At 35.1% G+C, this 15,329-nt stretch overlaps 1 protein-coding gene across 1 annotated transcript in view; it reads right to left on the reverse strand.

Annotated features, from left to right (window-relative positions):
* Positions 1 to 15,329, reverse strand: part of CDH8 (cadherin 8) — a 366,357-nt gene that overhangs the window by 45,064 nt on the left and 305,964 nt on the right. Inside the window, exon 10 of the mRNA XM_036835108.1 lies at positions 12,181 to 12,298. Coding sequence (XP_036691003.1) covers positions 12,181 to 12,298 — 118 coding nt within the window. The remainder of the gene's footprint in view (positions 1 to 12,180; positions 12,299 to 15,329) is intronic.

The raw sequence follows: 15,329 nt of genomic DNA on the forward strand, positions 1-15,329 counted from the left end.
AACATAATAAAAATGATGACTGCCTTTGGAAATGTGCTTCTTTATAGCTTTTACTTATAGAGTTTGCTTATACTCTTTATACCCAGCATTATTTTTGTACGTAGATTCTTGTTCTTTTCCTCCAGTTCTTTTTAGAAGCTAATGTGCTTTTCTTCAGGTTTATTAATCAGGATACCGTATTGATTGCAATATCTGTGAAATATGGGCGTGTATTATAGTTGAGGGCACATTGTATTTAATCGTCAGCTTTTTAGTGGAACATTATTTTTCTTAGCTGGATATACGTTAATGATGCATCTCATTAACAATATATTATATTTGGTGACATTAAAGTTTTAAGGCATCAGATTAGAGTTTAGGCTTTCAATCAGAAAAAGGCAAAGATAGTGTGTTGGCCTGATATGGTTTCAGGCCACTATGATTGGCTTATCTCCACTGCAAATGATTCACTAGACTATATTGAGGTTTAGGTCCAATGCCCTAGTTTAAGTCCCTACTTTGTTCTATATGAACATAATAACCCTAGAAATATCCAAGGAAGAAAGGATACTAATCTAGGTACCGGTCAAGTATTTATGTGCCCCTAAATTTAGATCATGTAAATGTCACATCCTATTACTAAAAAGTATGTAAAAACAGTTTATGTGGAATTGAAGTACTACAAAAGTCCCATTTCCAAAAAATAGTAAATATTTCTAAATGCTTTTTCTTTCCATTTAATGCATTTTAGACTCTTTGTATTAAAAAAAAAGTTTAAATGATTTACCTGTGTTCTCTTTGTCCTAATGCATTGTGTATATATTTGAGTGGTTATGTATGAACATTGAATAGGATAATGCAGCAAGATCTTTCACCTTTTTAATTAGACAGTCCTTCCAGATTTTGGCAACATGTTGACTATCAGTCAGTTTTTGTGGCTTTCATTTTTCTATATCTTCTATATCATTTTCTATACCTATATAGAAAGATATCTTTCTATATCTTCACTAAATTTAGGGTGGAAAGTTGTGCAAGACTGAACCAGGTCTATTAGCCCAATGCAAGAGTCACTCTTCTCTTCCTAAGCATAGGAAACAAATGCTTTACTATGTTTCTTAATAACTCAGTATCATTGTAATGAATTTCAAAGACCATTGTGAGGATCAGACACACACAGTCTAGAATCACACTTGGCATGTAGTAGATGCTCACTAAGCAGTAGGCATAATAATTTTTTGTGGAGGCCTGCAATATCTACAGTAAATCATTTGTTTTAGTATTCTTTTTTGATGTTTCCAGGTTTTCTCTAACTAATACTGTGACAATCTTCTCTAATGTTTAGCTATTGGTTTCTAACGTTCTATAGTTTGAAAAAAGAAGGCACAAGTGTTTGAAAATTATAAATGAAATATCAACAGTTTTACTGAGCAAATGTTCTAGAAGTATAGTGTAAGGCATTGAAAGGCAGCAGGTGCTACTGGTGAGAATGTAGCTTTAGAAGCTTGGTAGCAAGCTGCATTCTGTACCTGGTAGGTCAGTGAGCATATCTGAGCTTCAATTTCCTCATGTGTAAAATGGCAATAACAATACTCACCCTGAATATATATAGTAATAGATAGATAGATATTATGTAAATTACCTGAAATAATAGGTGCTCAATAAATTTTAGCTATGTTTTTTTGCAATTTGATATATAACCCATGCAGAGTAAGAAAGTACAGATTTGTCTTAAAATAACCACAGGACTTTTAAAAAATATCCTAAACAGAGATGTAAGCATACTTTCTAATCTTTAAAATCATTTTTTATATTTCTCAGTGAAAGTTATTTTGTAAGCAATTCTGTTTTCATGGTATGTAATGTTAGATTATTCCTTGAAAAAAATAGTTCTTACAAGATTAAACATCCATTTTAGAATAAATATTTTAGAAAGACAGAAAAGCTATAACAGGATTAACATAGGGGTATAGGTTTTCTTCTTGTTTCTTGCCTACCCAGTCAAAATGTGAATTTTATACAATTACCTGTATACATTTTACTTCTCTTTCTTTGGGCAAAAAAGATAATGAATTCTAGATAATTGTCTCTTAACCATTCTAAAACTTTCTTTATTGAACTTTAGCCTACCAACATTCATAACAAAGGCAAGTTTTATGTCAACTCACAATATGTTTCAGAATATGGCCAAAGTTATTTTTTATTTTTAAGATTTAAAACTGTGCACTGAGAAAAAAATTTTAAATATATCTATTACTGATCTACATAATGTGTGTTTATATCGATTTACTTCCTAGGGCCATTAGTAAACTTTGTGTGCATGCATGAGTATGTGTGGAAAAACCTCTTCAAAGTGTGAGACACATTTTTTATCCTATGAAAAGCGTCGAGAATAGATGCAGATATACTCAAAATATGAAGAACTACTTCACTAATTTATTTTGGGGAATCAAGCTAACTCTTATGATCATAGAGTTTATGAATCTCCACAAAATGTTTCACTGCATTTTTCTTTTTAAAACGTTTTTGGTCATTCCTTATTTCTCCTTTAAGTAAACTATTCATATATCTGATCATTCTTCCTTAACTTTGACAGGCACCTCTACCCAAAACTGTGTTCTTATCTCTGCAAAAGTTAATTCAAACTCTACCTTTTTGAGAGATTTTTCTGTAAATCAAAACTGAATCCAATAATTAAATACCTTCATAAAACTCTTAACTTTCCTTGTCTCCAGCCTTAGAAGATAAGCAAGACTTACCAAATTCTGAACTATTGGAACCATGTATCATACATTATTGAGTTATTTTGATGTAGGGTAATAATTTAATTCTATAATATGTCCAGAAACCTGCTCAATGGGTTATATAAAACCTATAATATTGTAGAAGCATATCTTTTAATAATACTATCCAGTATTTTAATGTGGATGAGATTTGGTACAATAATTTCTAATGTAAAGATCACTTCCATTTGCATTATTTCTTTTGAAGGTTGATAAAGACAAAATACATAGAGTATCTAAGTTCAGGTACTGCCCTTGGCATTTATCCTACATTCTTTCATTTGCTCATCACAGCAATTTTGTTTTGACATAGTTAAACACGGTCTGTTACAGAAAGTTAAAAGCCTTGTCCAAAGTCACATCTTTGTTAATTGGTGGATGCGGGACTTGTCTGATTTCAAAGTTTGTACTATTTCTCCTCATACCATGTGTTTGCACGCTCAGTATGTTAGAACAGGTGAGTCCTTAGCTCCCAGCCCTAACCTATTCATTTTGTGTGAGAGGAAACTGAAGTCCAGGGAGAAGTATATCACAGTGTGACCTTGATGAAACTAGCAATGCCTGTCTGGCCAAATGAAAGCAGGAAACTCAGAGAAGGATGATTGTGTTCAGCACACCAGGTACCGTATCACCCTTTTTTCAGACTGCTTTAAGATAAACAGCCTTCAAAAGTCTGAGAATAATATACTCAAGCAATAGAGGGAGGAAATTCTAGTAGGCAATCTACTAGGATGAAAGCGAAGGCAATGAGTAACCCAAAGAGGTCCAAGGACAACAATTACTATCTTCCTCTAGGAAGTGCATCAGCCCATTCATTCTGGTGGCAGCTTAGGGAACAGAACAGGCAACAGATAGAAAATGAATCCAACATGATGTCCTGAAATCAGTACAATACCATCCTCTAGTTGCCAGGGGCCCTCAACAAACATTATACTACATTGAAAGTTAGCTAAAACATGTTAACTGACAGGTCTCTAAACCAGCTATGCATAGCAACTGGAAAAGGCATGAACTATTTACAGGGAGACTTGGATCTAAACTAGAATGGATTCTAATAAACCTGCAAAAATAGAATCATCAGCCCCAGCTCACAGTGCTGCAGCACAAATTGCAGTGATGACTGTGGATCACTGTGAATTTGGAAAGAGCTCACCAAAATGATTTGACTCTGCAAGCAGAAAAGCATTAAAGAGTATAGTTCAGCATAGTTTGTCTAAGCTCAGGAATCATGAGGACACCAATCTGAAACTCACAGGAGAACCATGTGTTCACGACTACAGATGTGTGTCACCACCCCGATCAGCCAAATGCTTTGTAAAGATGGGAGAGATGGAATCTAGGAAAACCTAACTCTATATAGAACCAGTTTCACAAGTTGGGTAAGATTTAAAAGGGAACATTGTTTATGACAGTATGGAAACTAGAATGTGTGATCATTCCTCCTCATATCATAGTATTTTGCAGGCTAGCCTGTGAATTTCTCCATTGTATGACAAAAAGCCATGTTAAATTATAGCTGTTCTCTCTGAGAATTCAAATTAGTATAAGACTGAGTCCTAAGGAAAACAAAAATACTCTGTACAGGAGGACAAAAACAAAAGTGTATATTTGATTCACTGTTTTATTTTGAATTTCCGAAGTAGTGCCTTGCATGTGGTAAGCGCTAAATAAATAGGTATTGAATGAATATATGAGTGAATAAAGATATGGTGTGTTATAAATAACCTCAGAGGACAGTGGAGGAGATACTCCTTGACTCAAGACGGATACTCGTGTCTACCTGAGCAGTTATCGCAGTCCTGCAGAGAAAAGCAAAGCAAACTTCACAGAAACCGTTAAGCACTCCATTGCTCTGCTCACAGATGAGGGGAACCTGGGTTGTTATGAATGACTAGAAATTAGCTAGATGGAAAGTAGAGGGAGCAGAGGATGTATATTCCAGACAAAAGGAAGGGATATAAAAAACATAATTGGTTTTGCGTGTTCAACCTAAAGGATGTATAAGATGGGAACAAGGTAGAAGGGAGAGAGTGATGGAAAATAAAGTTGGGGTGATAGATGTCTCTAATCATTGCCTTTTTAAAGCACACTGCTATTGATTTTTTAAAAATACATTTGAAGTCTCTATCTAGTATCTAATATCTTCATAATCTGGCTATTTAATAAGGTGCTACTAGCTCAAAAATTTTATCATTCTATCAACTCTTAAATATCCCATTTGCCAATATATAGAGAGCTATATGCAATTGGATCAAGTCCTGTGGAAACCTACAATTTTTAGGTACTCTTTATTTTTATCCATTGATTATGTTATGGTAATGAGGGTTATATTCAAAGAACAACTTAAGTTACCCAAATACTCTTCTTTCCCATTTCTCCTTTCCCCCCTGCTTTACTCATGGTCAGTGTTTACCGGTAGGTTCAATTATTGGCCTTTCAGGTAAGGGACAGTTGAACAGCATATAACTACTTATCACCCAAATCCTTATTTTAGGTTCCTTTTTAATATTTTTGCTTGTTACACTGGGTGAATGAGAGAGATTCAGGGGGCTCACAAATTTGTAGAAGAAGGAGAGAAAAAGAGGAAGGAAACTAATATTTATTGAGTGCCTTCTATTTACCAGACACTAAACTTAGCACGTTTTTATTTTTTTACCTAAATTAATATTTTCTTATACAAAACAACATAGGGATAATTATTACTTTCAGTTTATAGATAAAGGCTCAAGGTTATTCAGTGATTCGTGCAAGTTCTCACAGTTCATGTTCAGAAGAGCTAGGATTCAAAACTAAATATTCTTAACCAGGAAGCTTGTGCTATTCTGTATTCCACAAGGGCTCTCTCTTTTATTATTCATTCTAATGCATCCCAAGTCAACTTTTTAAATGTTTATCTATGCAAGTGTCCCCTTTACTGTTTCCAAATTATTTCTCTGCCTTCTCTATACACTTTAATAAACTGAAGGATCCAAAGCACATGGTGTGATATTCGGGTCACATCCCTAGACAGAATGCCACATATGCCTAATGTTGTGTCTATAACGTACTCAAATTAATTCAAAATTTAAACTTCTGTGCTGAAAAGAGATGAAATGATTGTCAACTACATTTAATACTTTTTTAGAAAAGGAAAATTTGCATAGACTGACAGCTCATTTTGTTTCCACATCCGATTTTAATATCTGGTTGTTCTTACCAAAGGACAGTCATGTTTATTTGGCACACACAAAATCCCCAGGCCTATTTTCATGCTTGCAAATAGATGATAAATCAGTAAATACCATTATTCTTTAATGATACAAACAACAAAGTGGTCCAAACAAGATTTGATAAATTAAAAAAAAAGTTCTCTGAGTAATTCTTTTTACTTCCCCTAATGTTCAATCTATTCCTTCATTGTTCTATTTTTCTTTTGAAGCAAAAGTCTCAGAAAGCAAAATTCTAAAAAAAAAAAAAAAAAGTTTATATCCCATAAGGTATCTTTAAGATAACTGAGATAACTTCAAGATAACTAACCATGTGCCCATTTATCTCTTCGTTTTTCTCTTTCAAAAATCCTCAGAATTAGAATTCTCTGTAAGAACCAGAAAAGATTGCTAGCAAATTGACAGCAAAGCTCTGAATCAATTCATAACTTTGAATAGCATACGGACAACAACACACACGAGCATATGCAGTGTATCTAAATTACATCCATAGGAGTCAGCAATCTCAGAACTGAACTGTCTTCTATAACATACACTGAAAAATAGATACTGTGCTGTGCTATGTCTGACCAGAGCAATAATTTTAGGATTTTCAGTTTTTGCAAAGGAAATTCTTAGCTTCTGAGGGTACTCTTGTATTATGATTTAAAAAAAAACAAACATACAAAAAAGATTCTGAGACGATACAAAATAACAAGAGTTTTCTAAAAACTACTTAAGCAAAGAAAATCTAGTTTTCTGAACCAAGCTATACAGTCACACTGAACTCAGAAAGTGGAAGTACAGATCTGTTATCTATTTTTCTTAGCTTGCACATCGTCCTTAATTACAGTTTAAACAACAAAATGAAACATAAATGGCTTTTTATCAACGAAACATTGCTGGAAGCATAAACAATAAATTATGAATTAGTGAAGCAGAAGCCTTTTTGGATCATGTATGCATAATGCTATTCTGCATATTCGGAATCCCAGTTGGCCCTTCTGTTTCATGCAAATTGAGCACCACCTTTTACGATTTAACACTGAGGAAAAACACCTTACTTCATATGGGTAAAAGCTAACACCGTATACTAAAAAGACCTCTTATCAATGTTTGATGCTGTGGAAAAGTCTACTATGTGAGCAGAGTAGACAGGGTCACCATATTAGAAGCATGCGTGTATAGGTATTCATTATCACACTCAGCCAAGCACACAGTTTTCACTTGATGCTTAGGTATGGTAGCCTGAGAAACCCAATAATAATGAATCCACTGTCACTGAGGGATGGAGGCTTTTTAAAGACCACTTGAGGAAAGAGATGTTATTTAGGAAAGTCCCCTGTTAGTTGCAAAGCAGCTTGGTGTAATGGAAGAATTTAATGAGACTGATGGTGTCCAGGAAGAGGACAGTTGGCTTACCAAGGCCCTCTTTGCTGTGTGGATAATCAAGGAAGGCTTTTCAGGTCTAATTCAGCCCAGATGGGGCAGAGCTGGCTTAAGGTGGAGGAACAAGGGACTCTGTCATCCTGGAAACCAACATCCTGAATACAGGAGAGGTATGCATGAGGATTCAGCTGGAGAGAGGATGGAGGGCAGAGGACCAGCTCTGGCTGGCTTGGAATGTGGGAAACCCACTTCCACTTTCAAGCAGTAAATTTTAATTTTGGGACAAGAGGCGTCTGAATTAAGTTGACATTATTCAAAAAAGCAAAGGAAGACTAATTTTCCAGCTTATACAAAATGATTCCCACAGAGTCTGTGTGTTGGGAGGTTGTGGATGATTTAAAACAACTTGATATGCTAGAATGGAATGTCATCGTAACAAATTGGAAATTGGGATTAGCCATTTAATGGAGAAAGCTGAGTTTAATATTGGCAAAGGAGAGAGGAAAAAAAGCCTGCATATTTAAAACCAGGTCCAGGAATCCCAGCTATTACGTGGCTGGTAAATATTTTCGTTCTTTCCCCACCTTCTCATCTTCCTATTTTTTTCCCTTTTATGTTTCTATGATAATGCCCTTTAGACTGCAATACATTGCAATGCGTACTAGTGAGGATCACTAGTTTCACAACTATCAGTGAGGCCAATTTCAGAACTACTGTACAACATTCAAAAATCAACAGAGTTAAAGCTGCAAAGGGACCTGGTTGAGAATGATAAGCCATCTCTTCCATGAAGAGATGGAACATAGCATGGAAATTTAGGAATTAATGGATTCACATAAATAGGATCTTGTCCCATTTCATGATGAGTATTTTTCTATGTGCCAGACATTGGGATAATAGCTGTCTAAGCCCTCGGTTACTCATATCCATCAAAGCACACCTAAGGGGTAGATAGGTAGTATCTGGTATTACAGATGATGAAACTGAGGCTTAAAATAACTTGCCTGCAGTCAGTATTCTCACAAGGGATGTTTCTAGAGGATAAAAAGACATGAAACACATAGTGATTGAAGTTGGCCATTGAGTTGAGATGGAAGCCCCACCAAACAAAACATGAATTATACTCTAAACAGGTTAACCATGGAATGGATATTGAGATAACTCAAGACACACTTATTTCAAAGCTCTAATCAGCATCTCCATTATCTAAATTAATTATCACAATCGTGCCTTTAGAGTAAGGTTCTTGTTAATAGAATTTTGGTTAAAAAAGAGTCATCAAGAGGAGAAAAAAAAAATATTAGTGTCATCAGATACTCTGGTTCCCCCTCTGTCTTTCCTTAAGCCTAATCAAGCTATAACTGAGGCCAAGTCTACGTCTTTCCTTCCCACAGACCCTCTTTAGGGCAGAGTTTTATGTTTATTCTTATTTCTCTATACATGTGATTCAAATATTTCAGTATAAAACATGAAGACTCCCATTTCTCCAGCCTGCTTTCTGGCAATTTCAATCAAATCTTTTAACTATAACATGCAGGCTGGCAAAGATCATGTTTCTGCCGACCTCAAATTTTCTGCATGCAAGAGATTTCTGTATCTGGAAGAGGTTCATTTATCTTCCCTGACTTGTTAATATGTAATTGCTGAGTATCTTCTGTTTTCACAATTAGAATGGAAGCCAATACTGAAATGCTGTCAGTCAAACTCCTTTTGTTTATAAATTCATCCAACTGGAAGATGAAGAAACCGATGTCTGAGCTGTATAATTGAGAAGATTCAAGGTGTTGTGGTTGTTTGGTGTGTACATGTGATGTGAGTGACTCATCACATTTTTGACCTTTGTTTTCACCTTTATCTGTATTGAAGTTTGCTTTCCTATTCTGGCAGAAATATAATTCTCATATATTCAGAAAGAGAATTATTTATGAAATCACTCAACTGTATAGGAGACAAGAGACAGTTAATTTCTATCTCATTTTGGTTTTGATTATGAATTAGTCAGCTGAAAATTGCAGAAGGACCAAGCTGTATGAGAGAGGAGAATGATCACAGCAACTTCGAATTGAAAGACATGCTGCAAGTTTCTTAGAAAATGCCAAATACTGAAACCATCTCCCTTAAAGATCCAGTTAAAAAGAGGGTTCATCCACCTATCAATTATGGATTTGAATATATTGGCTCTCTCAAAATATTAACCTTCATCTGGTGGGCTAGGACTTGTAAATCATGAAGTTCTCAGTGGAGAGACATCAGCTATTGACCATTTTAAAGTCCATCTGAAGAAGGAAAAACAATTCTGAATATGAGTTTATCATTTGATTCTCTCATGTTTCAAACATCAAATATACCATAGTTTTAAAATAAATAATGTCTAGTATTTGAATTTTTTTGGTTGTTTTGTGTTCTCTCATCATTAATAAGGAATGAGTAACAGGCTCATAAGACATCTTTTTATCTACCTTCTTATCAGTATATCTCTACCATTTTAAACCTGAAAACTTCTTTCCATTGCTTTGTTTCTAAATGTTAAGAGGAGACAAACTGTGTTTTTTTCCTACTTTCATGGAAACTATCCAGATGCCAAAAAAGTGAAACAAAACTCATGTATTTCTGATCCAGGAAAAGGGAGATAGAGTATAAACTTGACATATCTGTTCCAAAGACCTGTGTTCATGATTTATTCTATGGAGATGTTGAATATTTGGATCCTAAATCCAAAATCACAGAGAACATATGTCCTAGTTTCCACAAGACAGTCCTGGTTTATGGTGTTTCTAGGCATAAATATAAATATAAATAGCAACCCCTTTCACTTTAAAAAATATCCCAGTTGGGGCAATATATGGTCACTCTTTGCAAAATAAATCAACACATAATTTTAAATAAACAATCATGGCACAGAGAGTGTTCTTTCTGTCCATTTTGTGATACCTAGCATCTTTTTGTTTTTGCAATTATTTCACACACACACACACCTGTGAGGTAAGTCAAAACTTAAATCCTATTTTCTAGTTTCAAGATAAAACAGATAATCCACATGCCTTTAAATATTCTACTACAGGGTTTATTGAAATGTGTGATGGGGCACGAAGAGTTTTCCTAGGTGTACAAACTTTTACTTTGTACTAATTCTAAAAATTAGAGAAAACACTTGAAATTCATCCACTGTAGGACTAAAATCTCCTCTTTAAAGGGTTTAGGGCATAATAAATATAGTACAAAACTACACTTTCACAGGCACCCAGTAACTACCTCTCATTCATCCAACATATGTTTATGCAGTGTCTTTGACGGGCCATACCTGTAATGGGCACATCTTGAAATTGCAGAATGCACAGAAAGCGCCAAGGAGCTCAGACCTTTGGGATGGGAAAACACTTCTTCCCAGAGAATCTTTAAATGTAGGGCATTTGATATGCAAAAATAATGACTAATCCCTATTAGCTCACAATCAAAGTAAGCATGGCTCACACTTCTGCACAGACTTTCAGCTCAGTTTGGAATTTCCTAGGGGGCTCTCATCTTAGGCGTGGTCACGGGACTTCCACAACAAAAGAAATGTTGGCAGTGTTATCCAAAAAACAAAGACAATGTACTTGGATCAGAGCTCCTAATTCAGGGAGGCTAACACATGTAACTCCTCTATTGAGGAGAAAGATCAAGATTTCATTTCCTTAATGTTGAGAATAGTGGAAGCCAGCTGAGTGAGTAATATCTATATAATAGCTTTCTCATTTCCTTTTCTGTGATGCATCCACTTTATCAAAGCATCCCCAAAGAACTAAGTAGCATTTTGTTAAAGGGTAAGGCCAGAATATATTTAACAAGAGCCATAAAATGTTATTTCACTTCATAAAGGAAGTTTTACCAGAATTCACTACCTCCTTGAAACAGAACAGAGAAAATAAACCAAATGTCATGAGCCAAATTTTACTCTTCAAATTGAGCATGGTTTTTATATAGACCATTCATAAATCTAAACAAATGCCCATAGTAAAGCCAGAAGACAGCCCCAGATGATACATTTATTCTGCTAATCATTCTAAAACAGCTGAAACTAAGGCTTAAATACTTCTGAGCCAAAATAGACAGCTAAAAATCCTTGTTAAATGTACAGCAGTTTAGTAAAGAAAAATGCACAGATGAGATAGACTTTTTTAAAATGATCTATGACCTTCATATGTAATAGACAATAGTTAAGGGAAATGGTTAATCCGAGCTTGGTTCTCAAGAAATAATGAAATGGATTAAATGTTTTCTGTGAGTAAAAGACTTAACAATAAAATCAGTTCATATTAGCCCCAAAATAATACTGATAAGGAGTGTCCTTCAAGAAGGATTTTCTGATCTAATTGCTATTGTCAAAGTTGGTACAGGCTTAAATCAAATACCTCTAATGTGTACCCACAAACCAGACGAAATTAGAATAGGCTTTCCCTAAAGACTTGGTAAACATTCAATCAAAACTTAACAACTGCAAAGTATAAGCCAGGCCCTCTTCTATCAGATATCTCAGTATAATGTACTTGGATAACATCAGATATCTCAGTAAAATTACTGGAACTTTCACGGGGGTTAAATCTTACTGTCCATTTTTTTTTAAAGTAAGGTGATTGAGGTATTCTCCGGGATAAAATTAACTTGCACATTCACAATTCCCTTATCTATTGTTTCAATATTGGAAAGAGGAAGTGATGTAATTACCATGCCTTTAGGCTGATAAGCTAAGTTTCAACTGCTCATAGGTGAAGAAAAATTATTCTACTGATATTGTCAGTCAAATTATGAAATCACATCCTATTTTCCAATGTATATTCTACCCTGTTTCATGATGCTAATATATTTACCTTCATTTTTCTTGATGGTAAAATTCGGATTGTTGACCATTTCTGGAAGAAGACTGTATAAGAAATAATGTCCGTTTTTGGGATCATCTTTGTCCATGGCACTCACTGTTTGAATGACCTGTAACATAAAACTTGGCGTCAGCACTTCTGATGACATCAGAGGGCTTGCACTGCCTTTAAAAGCTGAGTGACATTCCTTTAGAAGAGTGATACTTTGGCCCAAGGAATATTTTTCAGTTTTCTAAGTTGTTATGGATGGTTCACACCAAGAATAAGGAGAAACATTCATCACTTGAAAACCTAGCTTTGATAAGTTGATGAAAATTTGGGTCATTACTTTTGTGTCCATTTGGTATCTGTGGCTTGAAATAACAAATTTAAGGGTATTTGAAAATTCCACTGGGCAATTACAGGCTTCTTTCCACTTTGAGTATGTACGGGCTTCTAGAATGAAATCTGGAATTGTTACAGTGATTGTAGTGTGGCTCTTGGGAGGATCTTGGAGGTAAAGTACTTAAATCTTGAATCCTCACAACTCCTCTTTCATTTTACTCATTAGGTTACAAGTGTTTGCCAAATAGAATGTTCCTTGGCACAAACATCACTGCCACAAACCTTTCTGAAGAGTTGCATCTGTTCCCTCCCAATAATGAATACCGTTTTTAAAGCTAGTGGATAACACATGCAAACAATGCTTTGGAGTGTATCCTGAGATGAATAAATTATAGGGATTAGAAGAATTACCACCGTGCAGAGAACTGTTTGGATAGATATACATACTCAGAATTGGTGCCAGTTGAATGTGCTTATTTCATTTGCAAAGCTGCATTAACTTAGTGCTAAGTTGTTCCTTGGGATGTCAGAGAATTAGCTTAATAATTCATATTTATGAGTCTGTGATATTAATCACTTCAATATGAAACACTGGGCAACAGCTAATGTAGTAAAAATTATAGCTTATACTACTACTGTAAATAGTTACAACATAATTTCTACCAAAAAAAAAAAAATGCCTATGAAGCATGACAGTCAAGGGTATAATCAGATTTACCGTAAAAAATTAACAGGGAAATACTCTTAGGTTTGTGAAATTTAGAGAATATAATTATGATGCCTAATGTTACGTCAGTTTGAACAATTATGTGCCATTGAACTTTGCCAGTATCATTAAAGAGAAAAAAATGGATCACTTCTTTTTGAGAAAGGGACATCATTGCCTTATAACTTATCACCTAAATAAGATGAGAACCACAATTTAAGAACATTTTCAATAGCTGTGAAGTTTTGCATTGTATCACCCACATGCTATACGATAAGCAGTGCATCAGGGTTATTTGGGGCATAAATGAAATAACTTCTCTCATTCTCTATTTCTCCATTTTTGTAAATGGAACATACTCCTACTTTGTAGGTGTTTTACTCTTGTTAAAGACCTTGTGAAATGTCTTATAATTGTACTTAGCTTGAGTAACAATATAACAAAAAATAGCACAAAATATAACTCATGGTGAAGACAGTGAGACAGTCATTAAGTTGATGGACTCTGAAATAAAGCTGCCTTGATAGAAGTCATAGTCTTATCCTTTACTCATTGCATGAAATGGAGGGATTTACTTAACTCTTTGAAACTCAGTATTCTCGTATTCCTAAATTTTAAATAAGAAGAATACTTTTCTCATAGGGTCGTTTTAATTCTTTATGTAAATTCATGTCAACCTGTTAATATAGTGTCTGGTTCCTAGTAACTGTTCAACGAGTATTAGTCATCATCATCATTATTATTTTTTGTTAAGGTCACTGCCATTTATTCATGACACAGCACGTTGATAATGTAACAACTTAGATGTTACACAAACAGGGGCCTCACTTCCATCAGATTAGGTGGAAAAGCAATTATATTTATTATATCTAAACAACTAGCATATTTGCCTTGACATTTAGGTGCAGAGAGATTCCTTGGGCTTCTAGTTTTATAAAGAAGAAAGAATTAAAGTACAAGGGAAAAAACTGTGAGACACAGATGACTCTTTTATAGACAACCTACATGTACAAATATGTAACAGAATAATTTGACAAGAGCCTTCTTTTAGGCAGTTATGAAGAACAAAGGGGGGAAAAGTTACTTGTGAGCACATGTAGCATCGTCTTCTCCCTTTACCCAATTTTGCTTCAAAAAGACTTCTATTCCCAAGGCACCTGTTGAAGAAATCATTCCTGAAGTGTGTGAGCACATGTGAAGAAAAAGAGCAAACAAAGAAAGGATGTCTCCACAGTGGCTGTTTCAATTTACATTCCCACCAACAGTGCAAGAGGGTTCCCTTTTCTCCACACCCTCTCCAGCATTCATTGTTTGTAGGTTTTTTGATGATGGCCATTCTGACCTGTGTGGAGGTTCCTTAAAAAACTAAAAATAGAACTACTATATGACCCAGCAATCCCACTACTGGGCATATACCCAGAGAAAACCATAATTCAAAAAGAGTCATGTACCAAAATGTTCATTGCAGCTCTACTTACAATAGCTAGGACATGGAAGCAACCTAAGTGTCCATCAACAGATGAATGGATAAAGAAGATGTGGCACATATATACAATGGAATATTACTCAGCCATAAAAAGGAACGAAACTGAGTTATTTGTAGTGAGGTGGATGGACCTAGAGACTGTCATACAGAGTGAAGTAAGTTGGAAAGAGAAAAACAAATACTGTATGCTAACACATATATATGGAATCTAAGAAGAAAAAAAAAAAGTCATGAAGAACCTAGGGGCAAGACGGGAATAAAGACACAGACCTACTAGAGAATGGACTTGAGGATACGGGGAGGGGGAAGGGTAAGCTGTGACAAAGTGAGAGAGTGTCATGGACATATATACACTACCAAATGTAAAATAGATAGCTAGTGGGAAGCAGCCGCGTAGCACAGGGAGATCAGCTTGGTGCTTTGTGACCACCTAGAGGGGTGGGATAGGGAGGGTGGGAGGGAGGGAGACACAAGAGGGAAGAGATATGGGAACATATGTATATGTATAACTGATTCACTTTGTTCTAAAGCAGAAACTAACACACCATTGTAAAGCAATTATACTCCAATAAAGATATTTTAAAAAAACACATGAAAAGATGCTCAACATCACTTAAAAAAAAA

The sequence above is a fragment of the Balaenoptera musculus genome, chromosome 19 (genome assembly GCF_009873245.2).
Source record: "Balaenoptera musculus isolate JJ_BM4_2016_0621 chromosome 19, mBalMus1.pri.v3, whole genome shotgun sequence".
Lineage (NCBI taxonomy): Eukaryota > Metazoa > Chordata > Mammalia > Artiodactyla > Balaenopteridae > Balaenoptera > Balaenoptera musculus.